Source organism: Schistocerca serialis, chromosome 2, assembly GCF_023864345.2.
Source record: "Schistocerca serialis cubense isolate TAMUIC-IGC-003099 chromosome 2, iqSchSeri2.2, whole genome shotgun sequence".
Classification (NCBI taxonomy): domain Eukaryota; kingdom Metazoa; phylum Arthropoda; class Insecta; order Orthoptera; family Acrididae; genus Schistocerca; species Schistocerca serialis.
This window is the reverse complement of record NC_064639.1, coordinates 114,178,815-114,201,294: the sequence shown is the minus strand read 5'-3', so window position 1 is coordinate 114,201,294 and position 22,480 is coordinate 114,178,815. Positions and strand designations below refer to the sequence as shown.

Below are 22,480 nucleotides of genomic sequence, written 5' to 3'. Positions count from 1 at the left end.
CAGAAGTCGCACCACCTAGCGACAGTTTTACGAATGATTACAAAGAGTAAGCAAGCGAAACATGTCCCGTACCTTTCGTTAGGCATTTGCGGCAAAAAGTGTGTTATTAGCAAGTTTCTTTTTGTGTGTTTTATTTTCTTGTGAATAATTGTAGCATACCGCGCGTCTGAAAACAGCTCAATATGGATTAACTGTGCAGATCACCATAGTTAAGCGATGTCGGGCTGGGCTACAACTTGGATGGGTGACCATCCGGTCTGCCGAGCGCTATTGCCAAGCGGGGTGCACTCAGCGCTTGTGAGGCAAACTGAGGAGCTACTTCACTGAGAAGGTGCTTACTGTTGGGCCTTCATGGCCTGTTCGGGAGGAGTGCAGTTTATTAGGCACTAATTTGGAACATGAGCTTAAAATGGAAGAGTATGAACAAAGTGCCCCGAAACTCAACCTAAACATCAATCAAGAACGAAAACAGTGCAAATCCTGGCAAGGACCTATATGTAATTTCAACGGAGCAATGAGCTATAGGATCGACGTCACATTTTGTGACTCTTCAGCGCAACTAAACGTACTAAAAATAACGCCTGTTGGAAAGATTTTTAATATAGTGCATGCTTAAACTGATCTCGGAATCTCTGTCTGACCATGATGTAATCTAACTGAAATCTTCCCGTGTCTCACGCCCTTTTCCAAGCATACCTCCTCCTCTTGTGATTCCTGAACAGACTACTCGCTGTCAGTAGCGAAATTGATTACAGAACTCAAATTAGTCTTTCTCCCCTCACATTAGTAGGACCCAGCCCATATTCTCCCGTAACCCTTTCTTCTACTCCTTCCCCTACAACAGCATTCAAATCCCCATGACTATTGAATTTTCATTTACCGTTACGTACTGCATTACCCGTGCAATATCCTCATATATTTTCTCTATCTTTTCATCTTCAGCTTGTGACTTCGGCATGTATACTTAAACTATCGTTATCGATGTTGGTTTGCTGTCAGTTCTGGCAAGAACAACCCTGTCACTCAACTGTTCCCAGTAACTCACTCTCTGCCCCACCTTCATATTTATAACGAATCCTACTTCCGTTATACCATTTTGTGCTGCTGTTGACATTACCCTTTACTCATCTGACCATAAATCCTTGTTTTCTTTTCATTTCACTTCACTGACCCCCACTACATGCAGAATGAACATTTGCATTTGCATTTTTAGATTTTCTAGCTTCCCTACCACGTTCAAGCTTCTGACATTCCACGCCCTGACTCGTAGAACGTTATCTTTTCGCTTATTATTCAATCTTTTTCTCATGGTAACCTCACTCTTGGCAGTCCCCTCCCGGAGATCCGAATGAGGGACTATTCTGGAATCTTTCGCCAAAGAAGAGATCATCATGACACTTTTTCAATTACAGGTCACATGTCCTGTGGATATACATTATGTGCCATTACTGCAGTCGTTCCCATTGGCTTCTGTATTCTCATGCCGTTGAGCATTGTTGATCTTCTGCCTTTAAGGGCAGATCCCCATCTCAGGACAAGAGAGAGCCCTAAACCTCTGTCCGCTCCTCCGCCCTCTTAGGTAAGGGCCTTTGGCAGAATGAGTGTGACTTCTTAGGTTGGTAGTCATCGGCCGCCAAAATTTACACGTTGGTGGCGTTCGAAACCAGGACCGAGGACGTTTTGATGACTAAACAAAGATGCTACCCCGAGACCACGAGTGCAACTTAGACGACAGTGTAGTAATGATGAAGAGTAGGCTGGACAGGCAGTACAGTTGACGAGCAATGGACATCTCTAAAACGGGCAATCACAAGAGTTGGAAAGAAAAATATAGGTACAAAGAGGTAACTGGGAAATAACTATGGGTAACAGTAGAAATACTTCAGTTGATCGACGAAAAAAGGAAGTACAAAAATGTTCATGGAAAGGCACTGAGGAATGAAATAAATGAGAAGTGCAAGTAAGCTAAGACGAAACTGCTGCATGAAAAATGTGAAGAAAGCGAAAAAGAAATGACTGTCGGAAGTACTGACTCAGCATAGAGGAGAGTCAAAACAACTTTCGGTGAAATTAAAAGCAAGGGTAGTCTTGTCTGATGACGTGACAGAAGAAAAAACAGGAGTCGATTTAGCACAGGGGATCTAGTATCAGAAAAGAGCGCTCTAAAATGCGTATCTTAAGAGCTAGTAGCACTTGTTCAATAAAGGAAATGTGTTTCACAGTAGCGAAAGTGAACAACTGCTCATACCCTCTCAGGTATGCATTCTAGAGCCCATGTTTACTAATCATTTTTTGCTTGCTACTGTCTCTGAAAGTTGGCTAACCTACAGTCTTTGCAACAACAGTACCAGTACATAAGTTCCACTGTCAGAGGTATCAGAAAGGTTTTCACTTACAGCTTTCGACGCGTACGTTTCAGTTATATGGACCCTCACCTCTAACTGATGCATATATCCTTCATCATCCTAGAAAGTCTGTAACATCTTCACGTAATCATCCTGTCTACACCGCATTCACAGGCGCCGGCGACGGTAACTTTGGCGGTCTGTAGCGTCGTCGGATGACATTTCTGGATATGAGTTCCTATTCAGAATATTACGTAATCATTCTACAAGTCCTAGAAGTCTGTAACGGGAATTTCTGAACATCCTGTTTAAGCGAAACACTGTGGCAGTCGAGGCAGCCAGTGATTTCACCTCCTGGTTACGTGCCGGAGACAGCTATCTAAAAATCGAGTGTTTTGTTCGACATGCCGAGGCATGAAAACCAAGAACATTTTACTGAAGCAGTCCACCACGAAGGACTCCAAGGACAAATCCCCTGTTGTTAACAGTTTCCAAGGAAACTAATGAAAACACTAGGGAAGTCTACCATCAACTGCAATGCATTTTGCAGCTCTTGTGGACAGCTGCTGTGTTGCTGGTTTGAGCTCATTCGTACGATCCTTTGCTTGAACATACGCATGTAAAATACGAGAGAGACGTTCCATGTAGTAAAGAATATCCTGGCTGTTGTTTCTGTCGAAATGTCCATAATGGAAGCAGCATCACTCAATTGCCGTGAAGGCATATACACTCATGCTCATAAATTAAGGATAATGCTGATACATGGTGAAACAACGCTCTGGTGGGCGGTTTGCGAGTTTAAATTACCTCGGGCTATGACCATGCGACGCATCTGACCTGCGCTCGTCGCGCGGTGGCGCTGGCAGCAGTCCACATACGCAGAGGTGTGTTGGTGCATGTCAGAGTACGGTGCAGCGAGTAAATGTGCAGACGTTTTCAGACGTGCTAATGGTGACTGTGTGTTCAAAATGGCTCCAAGAACACATATTGATGACGTTATGTGGGGTAGAAGACTAGGGTGACTAGAGGCTGGTCAAACACAGCAGGTCATAGCACGGGCCCTCCTTGTGCCACAAAATGGGATCTCACGATTATGGCAACGATTCCAGCAGACAGGAAATGTGTCCAGGCGCTACAGTACGGGACGTCTACAGCGTACAACACCACAAGAAGACCGATATCTCACCATCAGTGCCCGCATACGGCCAGGGAGTACTGCAGGTTGTCTGGCTCAGGACCTTACCGCAGCCATTGCAACAGTTGTCTCCAGACACACAGTCTACAGACGACTGAGTAGACATGGTTCATTCGCCCGGAGACCTGCAAGGTGCATTCCACTGACCCCTGGTCACAGGAGAGCTCGTAAAGCCTGGTATCAAGAACTCAGTACATGGGCATTGGAACAGTGATCCCAGGTTATGTTCAAGGACGAGTCCAGGTACAGTCTGAACAGTGATTCTCGCCGGGTTTTCATCTGGCGTGAACCAGGAACCATATACCAACCCCTTAATGTCCTTGAAAGTTGCCTTTAAGGAGGTCGTGGTTTGATGGTATGGGGTGGTATTATGATTGGTGCACGTACACCCCTACATGTCTTTGACCGAGGAATTGCAACATGTCAGGTGTATCGTGATGTCATTTTGCACCACTATGTCCGCCTTTTCAGGGGTGCAGTGGGTCACACCTTCCTCCTGATAGATGATAACGCACGGCCCCACCGAGCTGCCATGGAGAAGTACCTTGAAACAGAAGATGTCAGGCGAATGGCGTGGCCTGCCTGTTCTCCAGACGTAAACCCCATCGAGCACGTCTAGGATGCTCTTGGTCGACGTATCGCTGCACGTCTTCAAACCCCTGCGACACTTCAGGAACTCCGACAGGCACTGGTGCAAGAATGGGAGGCTATACCCCAGCAGCTGCTTGACCATCTGATCCAGAGTATGCCCACCCGTTGCGCGGCCTTTGTACGTGTGCCTGGTGATCATATCCCATATTGGTGTCGGGGTACATGCGCAGGAAACAGTGGCGTTTTGTAGGTCATGAGTTTCGGGAAGGTTTTCTCAAGTTATCACCAATACCGTGGACTTACAGATCTGTGTCATGCGTGTTCCCCACGTGCCTATGCTATTAGCGCCAGTTTTGTGTAGTGCCACGTTGTGTGGCACCACATTCTGCAATTATCCTTAATTTATGAGCATGAGTGTAGGAACCCTAAGGCTGAAAGCTGCGGGTCCGCTAAGTCAACGTGTATGAGGGAAAAAATGAGTTGTTTCAGAAAAACGAGTTATGGTCATTAAAGACAACACTACGTGGCCTAATGTTGCTTTGGTTGTATTTGCATTTAAGTGCTGGTGAGGGAGGACATATGGCAGACGCCCCTGATTTTCAAACAGCTGGCTGTCGGAAAAAGGCATATATTCATTTGAAGTTTTTTGTTCAGAATCACAATTACTACCATCCCTTAAAGCTTGTAACTTTCCTCCTGACTCACCCTGTTTAAGGGTCTATCAAAGAGTTTCCGTTTGAAGGCCGTAGAGTGCAGAATCGGTATACCAATCAGGCAAAATCGCAGTGAGCATTGAGACAATCATCCAACCGAGGCGCCGTGTTGAAGATACCCATTTAATAAAACACCGTGCACTGTTGCATGAAAAAGTCCCTAACCGCCTGCTGCACATCCTAGGCCGACAGGAATCGTCGACCCTTCAAGACCCTTTTTAAGGAACCGTAGGCGTGATAATTGTATAATCGCATGGGAAGAGATCAAGTCTATGTGGCGTGTGCTGTAGTGTCTCCCACTTGACTTGGCGTAACTTCTGGGAGGTGCATTCAAGTTCTAAGGCCTCCGATTTTTTTTCTCCGGACTGGAAAGAGATAGAAACATGCGCATTGTTTTAAAATGAGGCCGCATTCATTGTCAATACGGCCCAGAGATGGCAGCACCGTACGGCAGATGGAATTTTACCGCTAGCGGCGAGAATGAGAACTGTTTTAAATACTTAAAATGGCGACGTTTTCCTTACTTGAACAGCGTGCAATCATTCGTTTTCTGAATTGGCGTGGTGTGAAACCAATTGAAATTCATTGATGTTGAAGGAGACATGTGGTGATGGAGTTATGGATGTGTCGAAAGTGCATTCATGAGTGCGACAGTTTAATGAAGGCAGAACATCATGTGACAACAAACCGAAACAACCTCGGGTTCGCACAAGCCGTTCTGACGACATGATCGAGAAAGTGGAGAGAATTGTTTTGGGGGATCGCCAAATGACTGTTGAACAGATCACCTCCAGAGTTGGCATATCTGTGGGTTCTGTGCACACAATCCTGCACGACGATCTGAAAATGCAAAAAGTGTCATCCAGGTGGGTGCCACGAATGCTGACGGACGACCACACGGCTGCCCGTGTGGCATCTTGCCAAGCAATGTTGACGCGCAACGACAGCATGAATGGGACTTTCTTTTCATCGGTTGTGACAATGGATGAGACGTGGATGCCATTTTTCAATCCAGAAACAAAGCGCCAGTCAGCTCATTGGAAGCACACAGATTCACCGCCACCCAAAAATTTTGGGTAACCGCCAGTGCTGAAAAAATGATGGTGTCCATGTTCTGGCACAGCGAGGGCGTAATCCTTACCCATTGCGTTCCAAAGGGCACTACGGTAACAGGTGCATCCTACGAAAATGTTTTGAAGAACAAATTCCTTCCTGCACTGCAACAAAAACCTCCGGGAAGGGCTGCGCGTGTGCTGTTTCACCAAGACAACACACCCGCACATCGAGCTAACGTTACGCAACAGTTTCTTCGTGATAACAACTTTGAAATGATTCCGCATGCTCCCTACTCACCTGACCTGGCTCCTAGTGACTTTTGGTTTCTTCCAACAATGAAAGACACTCTCCGTGGCCGCACATTCACCAGCCGTGCTGCTATTGCCTCAGCGATTTTCCAGTGGTCAAAACAGACTTCTAAAGAAGCCTTCGCCGCTGCCATGGAATCATGGCGTCAGCGTTGTGAAAAATGTGTACGTCTGCAGGATGATTACGTCGAGAAGTAACGCCAGTTTCATCGATTTCGGGTGAGTAGTTAACTAGAAAAAAAATCGGAGGCCTTAGAACTTGAATGCACCTCGTACATTACGACATTTGCGATATGGGGATGTGCAGCAAGCCTTGTCGCACATTCCACAGCGATTGTATCCGACAGGCATGCTGCCCCATACACATTCTTCATTCTCCAATGGATGTTTACCGCCGTTTCTCCTTCGGCATCAAAGAGAAGAATAACAGCATGTTGTTCCTGTTTGGATGAATCTGGTAATAACGTCGTCATAGTATACGTTTCCGAAATTACGGCACGCGCGTCGGAAAGACATGAATGTCACACTAATCCCTTTCCCAAAATGGCGGTGATTAGATACCCCATACGGAGTCGCGCTACGTTGTATATACGTTGCAGCAACGCCCTCACACGGGGATGATTTGATCGCCCCTTATACTCGTATTAAGACAGAAGTATTCATAATATTTTTGATCATTTATCAGTAATGTTAGTTTGACCCAGAAGATTAAAAGGCATGTAAACAAAAAATTTCTGAGATCAGCAGAAAATCCTGTTGGTTATTAACAGAAACATTTAGCAGAAATGTCACCGAATAATGCTCTTCAATGTGGCTTTACAGGACATAAACTTTAAAAACAGTTGTTCAATTTTTAACTGTGGTGTCACTGCCAGACACCACACTTGCTAGGTGGTAGCCTTTAAATCGGCCGCGGTCCGTTAGTATACGTCGGACCCGCGTGTCGCCTCTATCAGTGATTGCAGACCGAGCGCCACCACACGGCAGGTCTAATCTAGAGAGATTCCCTAGCACTCGCTCCAGTTGTACAGCCGACTTTGCTAGCGATGGTTCACTGTCTACATACGCTTTCATTTGCAGAGACGACAGTTTAGCATAGCCTTCAGCTACGTCATTTGCTACGACCTAGCAAGGTGCCAATTTCAGTTACTATACTTAACTTCAAGAATGTATTCTGAACAGATAATATTGTGAATCATGTACCGTCAAGAGCGACGTTCATCATTGATGGATTAAAGTATCAAACTAATTACGTCCGCTTTCTGAATTCTCATTCCTTGTCATGTTCCAGACCTCACGTCAGTATAGTTCTTCCCTCCTCCCTCCTCACGCCAGCCTGCGTGAGCTAAAACGCGTGCATTTCGGCCTCCACTCGTAACACGGTGTTGGCTCTTCTGCTAACACAAAATTAACACTTATTTTGGTTACAAAACGTCTGATCACATTATGTTAATGTATTTTATGAGTTATTTTCATGCTTGCTATTGTTTTCGGTGTTCGATGGCGTATTTAAACTTCAACAAAGATGTTTATTAAAATTAGGTATTTTTCTTGTTTGGGTGAGACCCAGCTCGCGCCAGACAACCTCTTAAAACAACCTTCCATAACAACTTCCCAAAGCTAGCTCAAACTGCCTGCTGCAACCGCTTCTCGAGAGTGTACAGTTGAATTCAAATTCTCTACGTCTTTCCAGTGTGACACTCCATTGTACAGCAATGGAAGCTGGATTGCTGTATTCGTAATTCTACGACTATGACTGCAGCTATTTTTGTCACCATGAGTTTCGAAAAGGTCCCGGTTCCTGGAGTGGAGAACTTTTGTGTCTTGAGATTTCTCAGTTATTTCGTCTCTTCTATCGCAGAGAATGTTCTCTTCTGTTTCTTACACCTCTTGCGCCGCCTCCCCCGTCCCTCCAACACACACACACACACACGCACACACACACACACACACACACACGCACACACACACACGCGGTCGGTCGCCTATGCCTGCTGACAGAACTTTCCGACTTTCAAGGACCAGGTGTCGTGACCATCTGTCAGTTGTGGGGTAAGAAACCTGTCAGTATACCAGCTCACACAGCAGCGAACACAGTTATTCTGAATGTAAACGGGACAGTCAAATGGAAACCTGTCTGTATACCAACTTGCACATCTACAGCAGCGAATGCAGTTATTGTGAATGTATACAGGACAATCAATTGAAAACCGAACATCCGCCACAACGAAACCATAGAATGGTCCACTTCAAATGTAATCGCCACACGCGTTAAGACATTTATCCCTCTGGGAGACGAAACGATCAATTCCTGTTTCTAGAACGCGGTCGGCCGTTAACGGGCCCACAATCGCACACACTCTTGCGCCTCCTCGTCCGACTAAAGCCGACGTCAACGGTGAAAGATCTGGGCTGTACGGAGGACGTTACACCGTTTCTCAGCAAAATTGCTGAAATATAGCCTTCGTCCGATAGGAAGTGTGTGTGCACACGTTATCGTAGAACAGAACGATTCCGTCCGACAGTATTCCTGGACACTTTGACTTCATGGCACGCTGCAGTTTCTGCAAAGTGTCTTGGTGCCGCTGCGCACTGATTGTGGTACCACTCTCGAGGGACTCATCCAGAGGGGCCCTGCAGTCGAAGAAGAAGGTTATCATGAAATAGCGTGATGCCACAATTTCGATCCCAAGGAAGTGGTAAAGCCTACAGTGGAAACAGCCCACCTCTCCCCTGCGAAAGAAATCCAAAGCTGTTCACACACGTTCCGGTAAGGTCATGATGACCTCCTTCGACTGCAGGGGCTCTCCGCTCGTCGAGTTTTTCGAGAGTGGAACCAAAATCAATGTGCAGCGCTTTGAAGACACTTTGCAGATACTGCGACGCACCATAAAGTCAAAACGCCCAGGAAATGTTGTCTGACGGAATCATCCGATGATTATGCCCGCCTAGACACTGTCAGTCGGACGAGGCGATCTGGTTGAGAAACGCTGAAACATCCTCCGCACAGCTCAGATCCTTCACCGCGTGATCTTCACGTCTTTGGTGACCTGAAGAAGGACGTGCATGGACGTAGGTTTCAGTCGGGCGAGGTGGTGCGGTTGTGGATCCCTCACAGGTCGACCGCGTTTTTCGAAACAGCAATTGATCGTCTCTCCTCCCAATGGGATAAATATCTTAATGCGTATCCTAAAGTAAAAAAATGTCGTGTGACGAGGGCCTCCCGTCGGGTAGACCGTTCGACTGGTGCAAGTCTTTCGATTTGACGCCACTTCGGCGACTGGCGCGTCGATGGGGATGTGAAATGATGATGATTAGGACAACACAACACCCAGTCCCTGAGCGGAGAAAATCTCCGACCCAGCCGGGAATCGAATCCGGGCCCTTAGGATTGACAGCGTCACGCTGATCACTTAGTTACTGGGGGTGGACAAATGCGTATTGTGATTACTTCTGAATGGAACACTTCCATGGTTCCGTTCTGGTGGGTGTTTGGTTTTCATTTGACTGCCCCTCATATAACCAAAATGGTTCAAACGGCTCTGCGCACTATGGGACTTAACATCTGTGGTCATCAGTCCCCTAGAACTTAGAACTACTTAAACCTAACTAACCTAAGGACACCACACACATCCATGCCCGAGGCAGGATTCGAACCTGCGACCGTAGCGGTCACGCGGTTCCAGACTGAAGCGCCTAGAACCGCACGGCCACACCGGCCGGCTTTATGTAACCGATCAGGACTCGCAATGTGGTATATACGCCACAGTGGTTCCATTCTCGTAGTGTCGGAAATGTTCACTGTCTTTATTAGAGGTATTCAAATTGGCTCCTTACTGAGAAGTGCCTTTCGTGCATGGTGTTCAACGGGTAAGAGCGACTTACCCGGTAGGGCCGGTGGGAAGGCGAGCAGCGGCACGGCGAGGGCGAGGCAGACGAAGGCGGCGAGCACGAAGCCGATCCACCAGGCGCCCACCCACACATTGCTGTCCTGCGTCAGGCCCATCCTGCAACAACAGCCACACGGCAACCATGTCAGTAGCGCTCCAGTTAACTCCTGCTGCTCCGCCAACGTGCCAGTAGACTGAGGTGTGATACAAAATGACACAGTAACAATACACACAACACGACAAAGAAAAAGTTGGTGGCAATTGAATAGTCTCGAGCTTGTGCCAGTGGAAGTCACAATAATGAAAGTTGTTTAAGTATACAAAGGCAATCCCAGAATAAGTTCTGCTATTTTTTAGGGACGTAGAGAAACTGTTAAGGCAGGCTCTCAATCAAAACGGTTGAAAATTCGATTTTTTAATTCCATTTCTGAAGAGTATATGTTTCTAGAATGTTGGGATAAAAAGGCATTTTTAATCCGTGCAATACAAAAGTTTCTACACAGCCCATTGTTCGAAGCAGTGTCACAGCCGCTGTGGCACACTCTCAGCCGGAAACGCCCATCTCAGAAAACTTGTTGTGCCTTGACGTACGTTCACAAAATGGTTTATAATCCAGTATTCATGCAAACATATTCGTCGTAAAAGATGACGAACAACATGTGCAACTGCCTAACACAGCGTGTTCAGCTCAGCCAGGTCGGCTTTTCTCTCCCAGAAGAATGAGAGAATTGCTCTCCAGGTACAATTCTCGAGTTATAGGAAGGGTTGATATACGGTCCTGCAGTTGCAGCCTAAACGTAAGTAAAAGTATTTTTTTTTTGTCAAATTTTGGTCGAAACTGATCAAAAACTAATTTTTGGTCCAGCAAAATGGATTGACCATTTTGGACTTCGGATTTTGCAAATCTAACTTCAGATTTGTGTTCAGCGACGTCAAAAATATCTAATAACATGTAGTTTTTATGCAAATTGAACTAACAATAAATATAAAAAGTTTTTCCTAGACTTTAAACAGGTGTTTCTCGAGAAACGATTTTTCAAAACTGTGTGCAACATAAAATAAAAAATGTTCAAGCTATTAACTTCTAATTTTGACTGCCCTCAAGTAAACACTTTTCTTGGGAGCCTATACCTGTAACATATGAAATTTGTTGTTAATAACTGTTTTTTGTAAAGCCATAAAGAGTGAAACAGACTCCCAAAAGTCGAACTCAAAGTTGGAGTTAGCACCATAACGTTAAATTTAAGGTTATTTCATTGTGGTTAGGTATAAGCTCCCATAAATTTAATGTAGTATCGACTGATGTTATCCATATTTTATTCCAGATAACTCCTGAGGGGATACACTGCACGCAATCTGCGTACTTCCAACTCGCAGGCCCTTGATCAAACCATAATTACGGCCGCCATTTTGTTTTTTGTATTGAGAATCTAAAATAAAGTTCAAAATATGCTCTAGCATAATCCCCAAACAGATCCTTTGTATGTCTTTAAACTGTCTCAAAAAATATTTCTGAATTTTGCCTATATTTTGCTCATTTGAATCAGAACTTGGCCTTAATACGGTAGTGTGATTATAGGTTTCCCCGACCACAAAAGTCTCGGGTATTCATCAGGGTGTCATTGTCCAAAAGTTACGGTGTTTCGGCAAGCCGATTTCTTGCCATCTTGATGCTTTGTGATATCTGCTAGATGCCGCCTTTATATCCTCTCCCTCACTTCCGCCGTGTCCAGTCAGCCGCGGACCTGATGCGGCGGTGGGGAAAGACGTCGGGCGTCGATCCAGGGTCCTCGGTAGCGCAGTGGCCGGCGCCGGATGCTGATTTCTGCTGGCTTGGCGACAGTACTCCTCTGTCCAATCCCAGAAGGTCTTGGATTGTTGCGACAACTTGGTATCGTCATAATTCATGGGATGTCTGTCAGATATGCAGCGCTCTACTACGGTGGGCTTTGTCAGCTTAACCTTGTCAGTGTGGCGTTTACGCTCAGTGCAATTCTCCTGGATCGTCCGAATAGTCTGGCCTACATAATCTTCTCACACTCACTGGTGGACGGAACACGCAGTTGACGTTATGTTTCCGGAGTATTCTTCCGATTTTTGCTGAAATGTTCCCATTATATGGAATAATCGCCGTCGCAGCCGCTTTATCCTCGTCTTCTCTCTTTTATTCTCAAAGAAGCTGTAGAGGTCCGACTGGATAACAGACTAATAAATAAGGACAGCGGTTTTCAATTAAGCAAGACCGGCACCCGGCCTTGAGCGTTACCAGAACACAATGGCATTCTACGTGGAGGCCCGCTCCCGTCATGACAACTGAAGAAGCAATGTCACCACGCCAGCAGCAGTCAGCGCCCGCACTGGTTACGACGCTACTGAAGACCGTGGATCGTCTCTCGAAGTTGCACTTCCCCCACCACCGCACCAGTTCCGCGCCCAGCGGGGCGGGGGAGGGGAGAGGGGAAGGCTGGAGACGGCGGGAGGTGTGGGATTGGGGGAAGGCGGCAAAGATCCAATATTACTCACTTATCAGTCATTAGGAACAGCTGAAGAAGGCAAGAAGTCGATGTGACGAAATACCCGCCTTTTGGACGACGCCACCCGGCTGATCACCCGAGAACATTTCAATGTTAATATGGTTGTCGGCCCCACTTTTGTGAGAGGCGCTTCCTCCAGTCCCTAATTAGCACGCACAAGCTCCGCTCGGATTCTGAGTCTAGCCTTGGTAGCCAATCAAAATGGAGCTCCGTTGAAAACTACTGCCAAGCGCGAAGTTCTCCCAGTTATTCGATTTTTTAACGCAAAAAAACGTTAAACGGACTGAAATTCATCGCCAGTTCAGGAAGTGTATGGTCGGTGGTGCCTGGATGTCACAAACGTTCGCGAGTAGTGTGGAGAGCTTACAGCCGGTCGTACCGAAATTCACCACGAAGAAAGGAGCCAGACAGCCAATTTCCGATGGCACAGCTGCGAAAGTTGAGAAAATCACGCGTATAAGATCGGAGGAGCACTCTGGATGCTCTCTGCATTTTGGCTCCTGAGCTTACACAAAACACTATCCACAGGATTTTGACGGAAAAGTTGGAATATCGGGAGGCGTGTGCAAGATGGGTACCGCGTATGCTGACCACAAACGGCAATGACTTGATTCTACCTCGAATCTCTTTGCCGCTATGCGGACGAAGAGGACAACTTCTTGGACTCGATTGTCATGGGTGACGAAACCTGGACATGCCGCTCTACACCTGAGACAAAACAACAGTCATCCGACTAGCGGCGCCCAAACCGCGAAAGTCATGTTAAAGCCAAGGCAACTGTGTTTTGGGACTGCAAGGGGGTACTGTACGTCTACTTTTTACCTGCTGGGACAACATCAAACGCTGACGGGTAATGTGGAACACGGCTATGAAGCATGTAAGGAATGTTAAATGAATGAATTGTTTTAGAGCTTCCACAGAATATGGCATCCCATACAGAACACTGAAATCCCGTCTGGTGAAGAACGATGAAAACATGCATGCAATGGGCTCACAAAGTAAGCAGTATTATATTGATTATAATGTTATCCTCAATTAAGGACCAAAATAAGTATAGTTTTAGCCGTAAAAGTGTACTGAATTAAAAGTTAAAGATTCAAAGGCAAATATTTGAAAAAAATTAAAGCAGTCTAGATCGCGAGCACATTTGTTCAAAGGTGACCAATTCGATTATTACACGACCATTCTCAGACTTAGCTGTAATATAATACAGGATATGAATTAGGGGAATACACTAAAAGATCTTAAAATTGGCTATAGAATTACAAAACGTAGATGTATCCATTTTGAAGAACAATGGCTATGAATAGAGCAGGAGCCGCTGAATGACAGTAATCAACTGCTGGAGACAACAGTACAGCTATTTCTAAAATAGTGGAGGCTTCTATTTTCGAAATGGAATGTCTTGTTTGTCTAGCCCCAATTATCATCCCTCGTTCAGTCTACGCGATACTACTGCTGTCTGTATATGTGCCTATCGCTATCCCACAGCTTTCGTCCCCTCAGTGTATACTGTCCTCTGTTTACGTAGTATGTGATACACAGACAGGAGCAAGACGAAAAAATGTGTGTGAAATCTTATGGGACTTAACTGCTAAGGTCATCAGTCCCTAAGCTTAGACACTACTTAACCTAAATCATCCTAAGGACAAACACACACACCCATGCCCGAGGGAGGACTCGAACCTCCGCCCGGATCAGCCGCACAGTCCATGACTGCAGCGCCCAAGACCGCTCGGCCAATCCCGCGCGGCGAACAAGACAATTCAGAGAAGATTCCAGTGGACGGAGTGTCTCAGAGTAGCCTTCGGTTCACTTTGTTACAGCTTTCAGTAGTTATGTAAGTTACTTTAGGCAAACGAAACAGGGATAACTGAGACATAATTCGGCTGGTGTTACGACGGAAGAAGGATGTACTTGTAATTCATCGAAACATCAGGAAGACCACCATGTCGTTATCTTTAGATCTGCAGATGACAACACATTTACCGTCTCCAGGACATTGCGCATTCAAGCCAACATACAACTTTTTTATGCCTATTTGGTAATAGTAATGAATTAAATACGAGGTCTGTTCAAAAAATTCCGGAACATTCGTAATTTCGCACCAACTGGAGCGAAATGCGGTTTGCATCCCTGCACACGCCTGTGTTTAATGTATAACTGCCAGAACTTTTATTGTTGTGCGTCTGTTAGTTATTGTTGAGTGCTGTATTGAATAGAACGTTGTGTCGCACAGTTTGCGAATTTCGAGAAGGCACAGTTTGAGGAGCAACGCATCTACACTAAATTTTGCGTGAAACTCAAAGAAACCTCTACAGGAACACATCAAATAGTGTAGGAAGCCTACGGTGATGAGTGCTTCAGCCGTACTCGCGAATGGTTCGCATGGTTTAAAAATGGCCAAATGGAAGTTAAAGACCATCCTCGTTCAGGACGCCCTTCGATGTCTACCGACGACGATCATGTCAGGAACGTCGACGAAACTGTGCGTCCAAATCTAAGACTGACCGTGCGAGAGATTACAGAAGATCAAAACACTTCAGTTGGATCATTTCACGAAATCCTGACAAATCATCTTAGAATGCATCGTGTTGCCGCCAAGTTCGTCCCACGGCTCATGAGTCAAAACCAGAAAGACATCCGCCTTTCAATCTGTGAAAAGGTTTTGGATCGCGCAAATGATAACGAGATGTTCCTTAACGAGAATCATAACTGGTAATGAGACGTCGGTTTACGGTTATGATGTTGAGACCAAGGTTCAATCATGAGGTAAGTTTCTCCAAGACCAAAATAAGCTCGTCAGGTCAGGTCAAATGTCAAAGCCGTGCTAATACTTTTTTTTTTTTTTTTTTACTCTGAAAGATTAGTTCATCATGAACTCGTGCCACAGCGACAAATCGATGGTACGCCTGCGAGAAAATGTGAGAAGGAAACGGCATGAAATGTGGCGAGACAATTCGTGGCTCTTGCATCACGATAACGCACCCACATATTCATCGCTGTTGGTGAGTGACTACTGCACAAAAAACTAAATCACTGTGCTGCTTCATCCTCCATACTCTCCAGACCTGGCCCCAGCGGACACTTTTTTTAATTTCCAAAGTTTAAAACCCCACTGAAAGAAAGATTTGCAACAATGGACGAGATAAAGAAAATTCGCAGACGGCGCTTCGCGCGATCCTACAAGAGGCGTACCAAGACTTTCCGGAAGTGGAAACGGTGTTGGGAGCGGTGTATCAATTGTGGGGGAGAGTATTTTGAAGGAGACCATGCGCAATAAGGAAAAGATAAGAGTAGAACAATTTTGTGGACAAAGTTCCGGAAATTTCTGAACAGACGTCGTTATACTGGTGTGCAAAACGTAAGGACGAAAGTAAATTTCGCACGATGTGTAACTGCCAAGTAACATAGCTCAATGAAGCTTGTACCATATAATGAACAACTGACACAGAAGAGTACAGAAAGCTACTGAAAAAAATATGCAGCGAGACGAAAGTCTTCCCATCTCTCGTCATATGATGGTACATAATGCACCATCGTTTTGTTGGTCCAGGTGTTACGGTGTGGGGAGGTATATTCTTGCATGGGCGTACTTACCTCCAAATCTTTCAGTTCGTTACAGGTGCTCCAGCTGCACTGTTTGATGCCATCATTTACTGTCATCCATAAACACACATTCAGGGCCGAATGAACTCATGGAGAGACGCATATGGGGAAGGAGTACCGTGTTACAATAATGTTGACCCGTGATTGTACCGCATTAAAAGATTTGGAAGTAAGTACCCTCAGGCAATATTATACTTCCCCGCACCATAACACCTGGACCAACAAAACAATCATATTCGACAATACTTGTGGGTGCATTACGCACTCTCATATGGCGAGTGCTGGGAAGACTTTCGTCTCACTGCGTAAATCTTTCAGTCACTACTAGACTGTGTCAGTTCTTTCTATGTATGATCAATCTTTCATCAAACTATGTTACTTGACAGTTACAAACCATGCGAAAATTACTTTCGTCCGTAAATTTTGCAGTCCCGTGTAATTGTTGCTTTCTGTGAATCAGAGTATTCAAAATAAATGCCCTTGACTATTTTATCCTTATTTCAAAATTTTTTTGTATCACGTACCGTTTCTTCTTAATGGAATAAGGTTTATTTTACTTTTAGTTATAGCAATTTTATAGGATAGCGAGCTGGGTACACGAAAATGTGCCGCTTTTTGAGTGAGCAGGTTAGCTGGTCAAAGGAAAAGCATTAGAATTTAAAGGTTACGCCAAATCGGATACTTCGAACTAAATGGTCCAAATGGCTCCGACCACTATGGGACTTAACATCTGAGGTCATCCGTGCCCTAGAACTTAGAACTACTTAAACCTAACTAACCTAAGGACATCACACATATCCATACCCGAGGCAGGATTCGAACATTAGAATTTAAAGGTTAGGCCAAATCGGATACTTCGAACTAAATGGTCCAAATGGCTCCGACCACTATGGGACTTAACATCTGAGGTCATCCGTGCCCTAGAACTTAGAACTACTTAAACCTAACTAACCTAAGGACATCACACATATCCATGCCCGAGGCAGGATTTGAACCTGCGACTGTAGAGGTTGCACGGTTCCAGACTGAAGCGCCTAGAACCGCTCGGTCACAACGGCCGGCGCTTCGAACTAGAAACATCTTTCATGAACCGCTTACACACCACAATTATGTATTTATATTGCTTCCACCACTACATAAGTGCCCTTCATCAGCCAAGAAACATTCTTGGTCCTCTATTTCAGTAGTTAATGAAGGAATACAAGTTCAAGACTATAATACGTTTTTGAGAAATATATGCACAGACTGCCTCCACATCTGATACTGATACATTTCTAGCGCATAAGGAGCATTACAAATACACTGACAAAACCTGGGTGTAAACGCAGGAAACGTTTCCACCAGCTCATTAAGAACATGGAGACGAGATGCCAGGAAAGGTGAAATGAAAGTAGCATGGCTGCTGTTGTTGGATGTTGAAGTGGTAAAGTAAAGATAAAGGTTCTGCAAGAAAATGAAAAAGTGTTTGAAAATTAAATGTTGCTAAGGAAAGTATTTGTACGAGGGCGTGCTGAAAAGTAATGCCTCCGAATTGTTTTTCCGTTCTCAATATCGGTGAAAGTATTACGCGTGATGCATATTACACGATCGACTTTCCTGATTTCCTGACGAAAAGCTGCAACCCTCTGTTGCTAGAAGCCTTCGAACTGAAGCGTGTAACATGGCGATTTGTAACTATGTCGATGAGTGAGAAACGGCGTGCCGTAATTAGGTTTCTAACAGCAGAAAACAGAAATGTGCAGAAGAGTTCGTCCAACCATGGAGCAGCCTGTCCCTGAGCAGTGCGACGTCTGCGACAATCCGACGCCTTGGACTCACTGTCATCGATAATGCTCCATAAAGCCCCGACTTCGTCCCACCCGATTTTCACTTAAAGGACACCTTCGCAGAAGCAGATGTGAGGTTGTGGCTCTGTCAACAAAATCGAACATTCTACAATGAAAGTATCAAAAAACTGTTCTCTCGTTACGAGACGTGCTCGTCGCCAGGGAGGAATAAATAAGCAGAGATGAAGAATAAAGAAGATAGAACGTTAATAAAGTTTGCTTCATTTAAGAGTTTTCACATAAAATATTCAGAGACATCACTCTCAGTACGCTCTCGTTGTATTATTAGTATATGGCTAAAAAAATTAAACAATAATTTTAAAAATATGGAAGTTGACTGAAATTTTATTTTAATATTTGTACTTCAATTACGTATATCTTTGAAATACGATTTATGGTGGGAAACCATGAAGTGGTAGGACAAAATAAAGGTAACTTTCAGAATCAGCATTACAAATTACTTCTAGATCATATGGTTTTGAGAAATCGCCTGAAAATTTTTTTTTAAATGCAGCCTTGTGGTATTATTATTAATGATCGCCTGTAATATTTTAAAAAAAGACGAAAATTGTAATACTGACACAGCCCTCTAACTTTTAACCACAAAGCAATTACTATTGCGAATACTCGCAGATACACCGTTACATATTCGCATCGCCGCAGGCTGTTATCCGCAAAGTCAATAATACTGCGGGCATCTGTTGAGTCCTATAACTACCGGGGACGCAGTAGAGATGGAAGGCAGGCGCGCAGACAAGACAGACTGCCCGCCCGATGCTATCGCGGAGCATATGAGGCTAATACACTTGTAATATCCGCCCCCCCCGCGCTGATTCATAGCGTTTACACACTTGACGCTCCCGGCCCCTAGCCGCAGTGACGCAGTCGCGCGGGACAAAAGACGGTCGCGGCGGCAGTAATCAAGAGCAACAGATCTCCAGAGGGGTCGCCCTCCACCCACGCCAAGCAGGGGAGCGCTCCATATTCCGGCCGCAATAATGGAGTCGCCCAGAGACGCCGGCCTGCAGCAACAGAGGGACCCCTGTGGGCCAGCAAAGTGCGTTTGTCCCCTCGCACCACCCTACCGACGTGACGCAGGGAAGCGCTGTGCGTGAAACCCTATCTACTGGCGCCTCCCGCCGACGCCAATAAACCCCAGTTAGCAAACAGTTCCACAATCTGTGGCGGCCTGATTTACGCTCCTTCATCCCTCCATCCAACCTCTCCATTCTCTCTCTCTCTCTCTCTCTCTCTCTCTCTCTCTCTCTCTCTCTCTCTCTCTCTGCCTCCTCCCCCTCCCTCATAGCCTACTCCCCCTTTAAAAAAAGTCACAGATCTTACTAAAAAAAAAGGGAGGCCACGACGTTCAGGTCACCGATTTACTCCAAATTTTGCATCCTTTCAGTTGTCCATTACGATAACATAATGTGCAATCATCAATGAAATTCGCCAACATCCGTGTAATTGAGATGTTATTTTGTTTTATTTTAGTTAATTCTGATTACCGGTTTCGGCATTCAACTATGCAAACCGGTCGTGTGGGAGCAGGAGAGGTGCCACAGGACATTTTAATTCCACTGTCCTGAATATAGGTCTGATGGCTTCCATTACAAAATATACACGTGAAACATCCCCTTAGAAAAATTATGAATGACTGTGCTGGTAAACTTCTACGTTATTTGATTTTCAAACAGCTGAGCAAAACTGAACGTACTCGGACAGTTCTCTCCTTACTTATTCCGATCACCACTAAATTGACACACAATATTTTTAGCGCAACGCAACCTGACTTCTCAATAATCCCTACAAAAGAATGGCCCTAGCAATAACCTGTACCTTTCGTGAATCACTTACCTCACAAAAATCTTGGTTACTCGAACTACTGCAATACAGCGAGTGCCAATACTGCCAGCTAAATTAAAGATGCTAACTACTGAAGGCATTAACTACTGATAGGTATGTTAGCGAATGAAAGATTTTGATAGAGGACAATCAATGTATTTACCTTAATAGCATCCAAAAGTCATAATTTTGTGACATCCAACTAAACAAATTTCCTTTTTCTGACGGACACACGTCCAGATTGTCCGCTCAAAACTCTGTCATCTGTCTCCCCACATCCATCACTGCTGGCCGCTCACCTCCAATTGTTCACATCCAACTGCCCAACATTACACAAGCCAACCAACCAGGGACTGCACACAGCACAGTCAGTGATTTTCATACGGAGTGCTACGTGGCGTTACCAACATAAAAACCTAAACAGCCTACTTACACACTTCTGAATTCCACAGAGAGAAACACAGTGACATGCGATAGCACCTCCAGGCATTTTTCAAAAATAAACGATATTGTCATATACTATCGTATATTCCTGAATATCGTGAATTCATAATCATATTCCAAGTGCTTTATTCGAAGACTTGATTGTGATCAAGTTTATCGGTGGATCGCTGCATCGAGTGGTCGATCGGTGCATCGAGTCTCACTCACTTTCTTTTCGTTTTTTTTTTTTATTTATAATTTTTTCACCACTAGTCATATTATTTCATACACGTTACATTCGAAAGGTAGTGTGATGAAAACATACGTGTATTTACTTGAACTTTTATTGAATTTCGAATGATATTTGGTTCTTTGCTAACTTTTATTACCATAACAAAGGTTATAAACTGCTGAAAAAACATTAGTACACCTCCAAAGACGACATCGATTTTGATCTGATGACGGCATATTCCACTCGGTGGATAGAAGATGTACTGATAACGGTTTCAAGTCGTCCAGCAACAGACACCGTAATGGCATAGCTACCAGACCTCCATCCTACAGCCAACCGAGCGAGTCTGAAAGAGTGACACCTTGTGGCCTTCCGAGTGGCGGGATGGTCCTTTCGGAGAACTGCCACACAAGTTGGACGCGCAGCGTCGGTTGTACAACGATGCTTGTATTAGATGTCACGTAAACATTCTCACACCCACTGACGAGATTCTGGACGTCATGCACCACAGACACCCGCAAGGATCTTCGAGTTTCAAGGGCAGCAATGGCGGATCATACATCTACCATGGCGCAGTTAAGAGGGCTTGTAAGTCCAGACTTGTCGCCGGCCGCTGCGACCGAGCCGTTCTAGGCGCTTCAGTCCGGAACCATGCGCCTGCTACGGTCGCAAGTTCGAATCCTGCCTCGGGGTTGGATGTGTGTGATGTCCTTTGGTTAGTTAGGTTTAAGTCTAGGGCACTGATGACCTGAGATGTTAAGTCCCATAGTGCATAGAGCCATTTGAACCCAGACGTGTCAAAACGAACTGTTGCGAACCAGTTATGAGCAGTGCGACTTCGGGCACGCACGTCTGTACCCCGTCTTCCACTCACACCGCAATATCGACATCCACGGCTCGACTGTGCCATTAGAGGATCACCTGGAAGATTGAATCGCGCGCCGTGGACTTCAGCGACGAAAGCAGATTCTGCCTGTACATAAGTGATGGTCGTTTGCACGCTCGACGTAGTCCTGGTGAGCGCTGTCTCGTAGAGTGCATTTGTCCAAGACAGACTGGCCCCACCGCAGCCCTATGGTCTGGGGAGCGATAAGATACAACCCCAGATCACGTAAGAAACAGATTGCCCGATCGCTTGGTCTAGCAGGCAACCCTTGTCAGGGAACTGCCACCAGGCGGCAACAGCGCCACACCCTTACTTCTGGAATCAACCACTAGATGGCACTCCGTTCTGTGAAATATGTGGCAACATCGGCCAAATGTGTGCAGCTTTCCACTATTTGGCGTCTGTGAAGTACAGCTGTTTCTGACATACCGGTGGTAGTGGGTCGAGTCGTCATACCGAGGACCTACGAGTATATCAACTGTGGAAGGAGTAGACGAACAAATCCTCAACTAAAAATGTTCAGATTTCCCGTCGAAGATAAAGAAAGGTTACGCGAGTGGATTTTAAATTCAGGCAAATCAATAAATCAGTTACGAGTAAGAATTAATAAAGAGCCATAAGCATTCGATCCTATTTAAATTTTGTCGATGTTATATTCGATATAACGTGGCAGCCCTTCCTGTACAAGAATCATATCATATAATTTTTAAATGAAATCTTTGCTGCGATTTGGACTTTTTAAAAGTGTTTATTCACTTCACTATCGTAATTTTGGGTGTAGAGGCATTTTTGTGTGCAATGTGAAAACTGAAACCAATCTAACATATGGATAACAAAATGCAAAGCATAGTGTGGTAACATTTGGTAAACAATTTAAGAAGCATTACCTTACAAGACCTTTCCCTTGGTACTCGAAAATGGCTCTAGAGCTGAAATCGCAACAGTGAAATAAATGAATAATAGCCGTCATCTAACTGCTAGATCATCGGTCCCCCTAAATCCTGGTATATACTAGAGCGAACGAGTGTAA

The 22,480-nt window shown here is 45.1% G+C and overlaps 1 protein-coding gene across 2 annotated transcripts in view; it reads right to left on the bottom strand.

The window, feature by feature from the left end:
* The window catches only part of LOC126456793 (solute carrier organic anion transporter family member 4A1), a 552,827-nt gene that overhangs the window by 99,036 nt on the left and 431,311 nt on the right, over positions 1-22,480 (bottom strand). For both annotated transcript variants that reach the window (XM_050092582.1, XM_050092583.1), the window contains exon 5: positions 10,094-10,215. In XM_050092582.1, the coding sequence (XP_049948539.1) occupies positions 10,094-10,215 (122 nt within the window). The remainder of the gene's footprint in view (positions 1-10,093; positions 10,216-22,480) is intronic.